The sequence below is a fragment of the Podarcis erhardii genome (assembly GCF_964252035.2).
Source record: "Podarcis erhardii genome assembly, chromosome: 3".
Lineage (NCBI taxonomy): Eukaryota > Metazoa > Chordata > Lepidosauria > Squamata > Lacertidae > Podarcis > Podarcis erhardii.
Window position 1 is genome coordinate 51,522,890 of NC_138507.1, and position 9,255 is coordinate 51,532,144.

General features: G+C 43.9%; 1 protein-coding gene across 3 annotated transcripts in view; it reads right to left on the bottom strand.

Annotated features, from left to right (window-relative positions):
- SESN1 (sestrin 1) overlaps nt 1-9,157 on the bottom strand; it is a 45,688-nt gene extending 36,531 nt beyond the window's left edge. The window contains exon 1 of one of the 3 annotated variants that reach the window (XM_081857148.1): nt 8,544-9,157. In XM_081857148.1, the coding sequence (XP_081713274.1) occupies nt 8,544-8,831 (288 nt within the window). In that variant the 5' untranslated portion in view covers nt 8,832-9,157. The remainder of the gene's footprint in view (nt 1-8,543) is intronic. The other 2 variants (XM_081857147.1, XM_081857149.1) reach the window with 2 other exon arrangements.
- Nucleotides 9,158-9,255: the final 98 nt, after the last annotated feature.

The following is a 9,255-nucleotide window of genomic DNA, read 5'->3' on the forward strand; positions in this document are numbered from 1 at the left end:
GCATTCTGTAAATAGCTTTATTTGCTGCGTATGCTCTTGTCCAGGCTTCCTCAACCTCGGCCCTCCAGTTGTTTTGAGACTACAATACCCATCATCCCTGACCACTGGCCCGGCTAGCTAGGGATCATGGGAGTTGTAGGCCAAAAAAACATCTGGAGGGCCGAGGTTGAGGAAACCTGCTCTTGTTTGTTTTTATATTTTGACTGACTAGATTGGGGTTGGACTAGATTACCTTTGGTGTCCCTTCCAACTCTACAATTCTATGAAAATATATAAACACAGTGGGAGCCTCTGGCATATGATGGGCCTCTAGGTTAGGTTACTGAAATGCATTATACGCAGGGCTGCCTCTGAGAGACAGAATTCAGCGGCCAGGTTGCTCGCCAGGGAAAGAAGATTTGAGCATGTAACATCAATCTTGGCCTGACTGCACTGCCTGCCTATCAGTCTATGGGTCCAGTTCAAAGTACTGGTTTTGACCTATAAGGCCTTATGTGGCTCAGGACCACAATACCTCAAGGGCTGCCTCTACCCTTATGAGCCTACCTGAGCCCTGCAATCATAATCTGAGGTCCTTCTTCATGTGCCCCCTCCACAAAAGGTCCGGAGGGCGGGAACACAAGAACGAGACTTTTCTTCAGTGGCTCCTTGCCTGTGGAATGCTCTTGCCAGGAAGACCTTCCCTGGTGTTTTTGTTACATATCTTTAGGCACCAGGCAAAAACTTTCCTCTTCTCATAGGCCTTTGTCTAACAATCTATGGCCTTTTAAACTGGGGAGGAGGGTGTATTGTTTTGTTTGTTGTGTATTTTTGTTTTTAAATTGTGATGAAGAGCAGTATAGAAATTTTAAAAATACAAAAATATAATAAATAAATTTAATATTTGCCGATAGCTTCTCTTTTAACCTTGGGGCCACATAAGGAAAACTCATCTTTTTTGTTGGGTGTGTATAGTTTAAGAACTCTTGCTCAATGCAATCAAAACAGAAATCATTTTCTGTCTTGAAGTGGAAACAAAGTTTCACTTGGGATAATCACAAACACTGAAACCAAAGCCTGAAAATGAACTCTTTTCGGTTTCCAAAATACTGTGGTTAAGACACCCTCTTTTTTCCAAATGAAAGCAATAGCTAATATAAATCAAGTAGAACAACAATGTTCTGGGAAACGGGGGGGAAAACAAAGCCAACAGACTGTTGTGACTCTAAGCCCAAACAGGAATATTTCAGCAGGCACACACATTCTTTGAATTCATTCTGATAGTTCAGGAATATAACTTATATTTAGGCATAGCTCTGTTAAAACCAAACAACTTTTTTTCTTTGCCTCTCACAAGCTAGAGACAAGGACACTTGCCTGGTTAAGAAAGTCACAAATGAAGTTAACTGAAGCAATATGCCATGCTCAAAACAATTAGGACAGCAAATCAACTTGCTTAGCTTCATACCCATTCTCTAGCTTTGCATTTTGAAGTAAAAAGTGTGAGAACCGACATCCAAATTAGCTCTGTGCTTCATCATCACAATCGCTGTGGTGACACCGTACCCTTGGCTGTATTTGCTCCTTTATCAGTTTGGGGCTGGGAAGAAGCATATCTTGTTGTTTTGCATGACTGAACATTTCTCCACAATCTAGGAACTGCACAGCCCTTTAAGATAAGGGCCAGACTTTTGCCACAGGCATCTGAAGCCTGATCGCATGGAGCTTTTTAATTTCTTCCAAGGGCAGAAATCTTCCAGGCAAACTTCACACTGGGTGGGAGAAGGAAGAGAACAACAAAAACTGACAAAGCTTTTTTTCACAGGAGAGCCAGCTGCTGTGTAAACATACATTTCATTATCATTTGGCAGCAGTTCAGCCAGATGACAGTCAGATACAAGGCATGCAAATCCTATGACCTAACATAACCCAAGCTAAAAACACAGCAGTGCAGACCTGTCTTCTCCAACCTGGTGCTCTCCAAATGTTTGGACAACTCCTCCAGGCAGCCCCAGCCAGCTTCTTTGTTTAGAAATCCTGGTATGCTTAGAAAGATGTAAAAAAAAGAAGAACCACAGCTATCAGTCTCCTGACTATGCTGTCAAGAAACATTATACTGTAGCTGCAACTCATTCTAACTATGCATCTTTGTAATTAATAATTTTTCACAAAAGTTCAAGCAAGTTCAAAAAAGGACAAACAAAATGATTAAGGGGCTGGAGCGATTCCCCTACTGCAGCATTTGGTGCTTTTCAGGGTAGAGAAATGGCAAGTAAGAGGTAACATGATACAAGTTTTTAAATTATGCAGGGCATGACAGAGAAAAGTGTTTCTCCCTTTCTCATGACAGTAGAGTTTGTGGGCATCTAATGAAGCTTAATGTTGGAAGGGTCATGACAGATAAAAGAAAGTAATTCTACACAGAGCGCATAGTTAAACAATGTGTGGAAACAGAGGAGCTGCCTGTAAGTTCCACTGAGTTCAATGGGGCTTACTCCCAGGTGAGTCGGGTATAGGGTTTAAGCCTTAAACACCTTCAGTATGCTACATGGATGATATCCAGTCCCTAACCAAGTATATGCTTCAAGTTCAAAATAATTTTTTTTTTAGTGGCCCAGAGTGCCTTCCATCAACTTCAGTTGGTGGCCCAGCTATGCCCTTATCTGGACAGGGATAGCCTAACTGCTGTTGTCTATGCCCTGGTAACCTCAAGGTTAGATTACAGTCTAGCGGTTTTTTCGGCAATGCGAAGCAAGCCCATTGACGGCTTAGTGGATTAGCGCTATTAGCGCTATTAGTGGCTTTTAGCGGCTTAGCGGATAAGCAGATTAAGCGGCTTAGCGGCTTAGAAAAAGGGGGGGGGAAGGGGGAAAAACCCGCAGGAACTCGCAAGACATTTTCGTCTTGCGAAGCAAGCCCATAGGAAATTTGTTTTGCGAAGCACCTCCAAAACGGAAAACCCTTTCGTCTAGCGGGTTTTCCGTCTTGTGAGGCATTCGTCTTGCGGGGCACCACTGTACTGCAATGTGTTATATGTAGGACTGCCTCTCAAGCTGGTTCAGAAACTTCAGCTGGTGCAGAATTCAGCAGCCAGGTTGCTCACCGGAGCAAGACGGTTTGAGCATATTACATCGATCCTGGTCCAACTGCAGTGGCTACCAATTAGTTTCTGGGCCCAATTCAGAGTGCTGGTTTTGACCTATAAAGCCTTAAACGGTTCAGGACCACAATACCTCAAGGACCGCCTCTTCCTATATGAACGTACCCAGACCCTGAGATCATCTTGAGGCCCTTCTTTGTGAGACTCTTCCTTGAGAGGTCAGGAAGGTGGTAACATGAGAACGGGCCTTCTCTGCAGTGGCTCCCCGTCTGTGGAATGTTCTCCCCAGGGAAGTTTGCCTGGTGCCTTCACTATACACCTTTAGGCGCCAGGCAAAAACGTTCATTTTTGACAAGGCCTTTGCCTGACCCGATCAAGATCCTATACCCTTTCTTAAAATGCTGGCTCTTTTTAGGGGTTTTTTTATTGGGTTGTTGTTTGTATTTTTATTTTATGTATGTGATCCTTTATGTGAACCGCCCTGAGACCTTTGGGTATAGGGCGGTATAGAAAATAAATAAATAAATAAATAAAATAAAATATATAATGTATAACAAAGAAGAACCAACTTACTACAATTTAATGTAAGCAGGGAAGGTAATGGAGATCTCCTGACAAATGAAACTCAAAAAAGATGACCATTGAGATTTAGCTCTAAGTTCTCATACCAAGGCAAAATATTTTATTAAGGATTGCTGCCCTATATTACCAGTAACAGGGTAATCAAGACTCATATTGTCATGTATTTTTGTTTTGTATTAGCAATTGTATTACACAAACAAGAGAAAAAGTTTGTGTAAACAGTCATTTAAACATCAGATTTGCACATTGATCTACAAGTTGGGTTTTTTTTAAGTATCTACTGAAAGGATAACAACAACCTGCACAGGATGCAGAAAAACTGTATGCCATTATAAATAATTTAAATATAAACTTTCTTAAAATGAGAGACTCATTGTTTCTTGGGTTTTTTTTAAAGTTGCTTTAGTATTGTTTTATTTATTGTTCCCTTATTTGGGTATTTTTAAACTAAAGAACCAGTTTATAATTGTCTGTTATTGTGATTATACATCATTATTTCCAACAAGCATATTCTGATCCTATTTTTACAATCAAGTGACTAAACTACCAGTCTATTAAGCAATCTAAATAATTTATATAGCACAGACAAACAAAAAAGAAAGGAATTTATAAGAAATAATTCAAAGTGCCCACAAATCTTTCATTTCAATGAAAACAACCATTAGGCCAAGACTTGAAACTGCATCTGATGTACTGCAAATAACCACTCATTACAAAAACATACTGAAAGAGATAGTTGACTGTTCCTTTACTGAATGTTTCACTTGGAGAGGCAAAGTACCACATTAAGCACAATGCTTTTAAGTTGGCAGAATGCTTGGAAAATTCTGCTCTCAGTTTAGGTTTACAAATACTCCTCTACATAAACCTTCCTGCCTGGGCCATTCTAAGAAGCAAATGTCAAAGGCATAATCCTAAACATGTCTACTCAGAAGTAAAAGGGTTACTCCCAGAAAACCTTCAACAGGAATGCAGCCTTAAAAAGCATTCTTTCCAGCAACCTTCTAAGTACTACAAGCAGCACTGTAACACTGTAGGCTTCTATGAGTCAGACTGGAGGAGGCCAAGAGTAGATCACAGACCATTGGTAGGACAACAATTCCTCTTGCCACACTAATAATGGTAAGTGTGGAACCACCTAGCGGAAAGCATTATCAGAGGACCTCCTTCTTCCCAATATTGAAGCTGCAGAGGGAAGCAGGTTTATTTTACAGTGGTACCTCGGGTTAAGAACTTAATTCGTTCCGGAGGTCCGTTCTTAACCTGAAACTGTTCTTAACTTGAAGCACCACTTTAGCTAATGGGGCCTCCTGCTGCCACGCCACCGGAACCCGATTTCTGTTCTCATCCTGAAGCAAAGTTCTTAACCTGAAGCACTATTTCTGGGTTAGTGGAGTCTGTAACCTGAAGCGTATGTAACCTGAGGTACCACTGTACTTAAGAAAATCTATATACCGCTTCACTGTAGCAAAACCGCCAATCAATTTACAAGAAATATTAATTTTTTTTAATAAAAACAGTTAAAACAAGGAATTAAAAACATTATAAAAAATTAAATCAGCAGTGAACTAACAAGATGTCAAGATAGGCTTGCCTAAACAAAAATGTTTAAAGCAAGTTCCAAAAAAAATACAGCACCTGCCTGATGACAATAGGCAGGAAGTTCCCAAGCGAAGGTCTTGCCACACTAAAACAATAATTTATTACAAGCGCAGAACAAATATTATGTGGCACCTGTAACCTTGTCAGTTCCAAGGAATAGTTCAAGAAGTTTTGTGGTGCTCCAAAACTGGGAGGAAGGCTGGAAGTTTTGGGGGCAGCCCTGTGACCAAAGGATCCAGGCAGCCTTGGCCAGGTAAGGCCAAACTGACAAGCAATCTCCACTATGCCATTGGCTTTTCCTGTCCAAGGCTTCCCTACACCTCAGCAGGAAACGTGGACAGCAGGAAGGGGTAGCACCCAACCAGACATGATCTCCACTGGTCCCTACATGAAGAAAGTGGGGACAAAGCTGGTACACTTTCCTGCCCAGCATCCTTTCCCTACAGAAAGGATTGCCAAGTGGGGAACTGATGACTACAATTTTTGGCTGGGCCTGCAAGGCCAGGCAAAAATGGTAGATTATTAATTTCCATGGACCACCCGCAGGGGTAGTCAACATGGTGTCTCCACATGCTGTTGGACTACAACTCCATCAGCTCTGACTATTGGCTATGTTGACTGGGAATAATGGGAGTTGTATTCCAACAACATTGGTAAGATACCATGAAGACCCCCAATGGACCATAGAGCCTGCTGATAGCTGGAATACTTTCCATGAATACTGGACTATGTGGACATTGATCTTATCCAACGGGGCCCTTCATATGCTCTCAGGCAACAGTGCCTGCTCAGGTTAGCAACATAGAGGCCCAGATCAAACAATATTTCCTCCTTGAACTTCTACTTATGCACAGCTATTACACTTTCTTAACCTGCCCACCAGACACACCTGTTGCATAAAACACCCATACATCAATGCAATATCATATGCAGTCCTGAAAAGTGTTAATGAGTTCCCTCATTCAGTCTCAGAATCAATTGCACCTCAATTTTGTCCTGTGTGTGGTGTGTTCAAGTGTTATCACCATGCACTGACGTGCTGTGATCATGAAAAGAAAACACCATCCCATTTCCCTTCTGGACACTGGGCGAGTGGGGGGGGGGATAACTAGGGGGAAAGTTCAGTTATATGGTATGAATCAGACATGTGCTAAAGTGTTGAGATCCTGAGGGCCACCGTACATGAGACATTTAGCACTGAGCATGCCCTTCAGTACTAGCTTTTCTGTAATGGGTGTGTGTCAATCTGAACTTATTTCCATGGTTTATCACTGTAGAACATTTATAATTCATGCTGAGTGGGTAATATTATGGTATGAGCATGTATAGCAGGACTACTAATAGTGATAACTAACTTTGTAGCTTTACTATATTGTTATATTTGTCAGAACTTCTGGCTTTATAAACCTGTAACAACAGAGTTGAGTCATGGCTGGTAGCAAGGTGACAGAACAGGAACTATATTGGAAACACTCATATTTTAAAGCAGGCTGACTTAATATTAAGCTTAATTTCTGTCAAGTTCATTGTGAAAATCCAATGCATTTTTTTCTCAGTAGTATTCAGTTGTCCATTTACCTCAGGGGTGGGAAAATGGATCTGCTCTGGGGTGCTGGTCAGATTATCTCCCTCACCCTGCACTTACCAAGTTTGTCCACCTGTTGATTTGCCTGATGTCACAATGCAATCAAGTGACCTCTTTTGTCCACCCACCTTTTCAGAAGCTCCTTTCAAACAGCTATTTTCTACAGTGATTGGCAGGTCTTCAGAAACCCCTTACAAAGAACCGTCTGGCCAGGTGCTTTGCAGGCACAGCCAGTTGGAGATCCCCTATATGACATCAGGTATAGGGAAGTGAACCTGGCCAGAACTGTCTCATGGGCCAACTGGGGAGGCCTGTTGGTCCCAATTAGGCCTGCAGGCTGGAAGTTCTCCACCCCTGCTTTAACTAGATAAAAAGGAATAAGTCTTGGCAAAATCTTCCGCATGGAAGAATAAAAGTAATAATCTTCATCCCAATTAAAATTTGAAGGGCACAATGACCTTGCAAAGGTTGGAGGATTTTGACCTTTATTTCAGGCAAGTAAATTCAGTCTCAGTCTCAGTCTCAGTCAGTTTTATTGCACATAGCCAAAGGCTGCCGCAATGTACACAGAATTATTTGACAATTAAAAGAAAATATACTGAATTGGTAAAAAAAGACTTAAAACAGGCAAGTAAATTCAGTGGCGGAGCTTCATGCTCCAGCACCGGGGGGCGGGGCTGGCACACGTCCCGGGGGCGTGGCATGCCGCCTGCGGGGGTGTGGTGCCCAGCACGGGTGGGGCAGCCGTGATGGCACCCCACTGGGCTGGCGCTGGGGGGGCGTGCGGTGCACTCCCCCCGCACTCCTCTTCCTCCACCAGTGAGTAAATTAACTGCTGAACAGGTCAATGGGACCTGTTAGAATTATACTGCAAGTGTAACATTCTTTACTTGCATAGAACATAGTTACTATCAACTGCTAATTCCAATAGAAAAGGAATGGAGATTATTTGCTGGAGTGTAATTAATCAGCACTGCTACTGTTCCACAGGTCTCCAATGAAGCACAATTTCCAAGCAAACACATTGGAACATTCATTTGTTAACTATATCACTATGAGCAGATGGAGAACTTGCTCAAAGAGCCACTTACATAGGCAATGGTTTTCCCAAAAGTGCATTAATGTTTACTGCATAATCCAGATAAGGTTAGGGGATTGAATTTTGTTAACTGGACATTAATGATGTTGTGTGGGGGTAAATCCTAGTTCAATTCCCCTTAAGAAGATCACTGCTTAAATTTTCTTACATCCCAGTGCAAAACAAATTTTATTAGAATGAAATCTCATCGATCATTTACTCAGAGGTCAAGGTTTGGCAGCAGCAGAAGAAACAGACCTAAATCCTTGACAATCCTGGTGAAAGGATCTCCAACACCAGTCTGCACCCTTGAGTCACGCAGCAAAAGTATCTGCATGATACAATTCGGCTTAAGACAGCTCCCCGCTCTACCACGGTGACCTTGGTCCCTCCCTTTGCTTTACCTCACAGGGCAGCTGCAAGGGTGAAAGGAGAAAAGCCCATGTGCCTTGAGCGCCTTGTCTTACCATCTAAACACGCACACACAAAACCTTCGTCCTGAAGACCCCCAGGCAGAAAGAAGCGAGGCCTTCAGAACTCAGCGAAACTTATTCCAAGGAAAAGAGTTGCCAACTTCGAGACGCTCCCCGAAGAAAGCACAGGAGCCGGGTATTTACCTGAACGCTCGTCAGGATGGCCTCGCTCTTCTCCCTCACGTCTCGGAAGGGGCACCTCTTGGACAGCATCAGCAGGCGGGCGAGCATTTCGTTCAGCCCGCCCCGAGCCCCGCTGGGAGGCGGCGAGAGCCCTTCCGCCGCCGGCGGAGACGCGGCTTCTTTGGCCGGAGCCACCGCCTCGCTCTTCTTCAGGACCGCCTGCCTTATGCTCTCCATGGCGCTGTCTCTGGCGCTGCGCTCCCTGCTGCACAGCCCATCCCACCTCACCTCTCCATCTCGGTCGGCCATTGTCAGAAAGAGATCCCCGCTCTTCGCTCTCCCGAGACTCAGTTCTCCGAGGCGGCCGCCATCCTCCTCCTCCTCCCCAGAAGAGTCAAAGGAATATCAGGCGGCGGCGGCAGCGGCGCAGATCGGGGTCTTGTCCTGCTCCTTCCGCCACTTCCCTTCTTACCCGCCAGCCCTCATTATAATGGCCGGGTGCCGAGAAGCGCTTCGCGGCTTTGTTGCAACCAAGCGCTATATAAATATTGCGAAATAAAATACGTCTCGCCCCCTGAATGCGCGAAGAGGCGCCTCCGTTAGGCTGCGAGAAGCTCGGCTTGCAGAGTCCGAGCACTTGCACGGCTAAGAAAGTTGCTTCGCGCTGGCTGGGACCGTGCGAGGAGGAGGAGGAGGAGGAGGAGGAGAAGAGTCCCTCCCTTCCTGGCGCTCC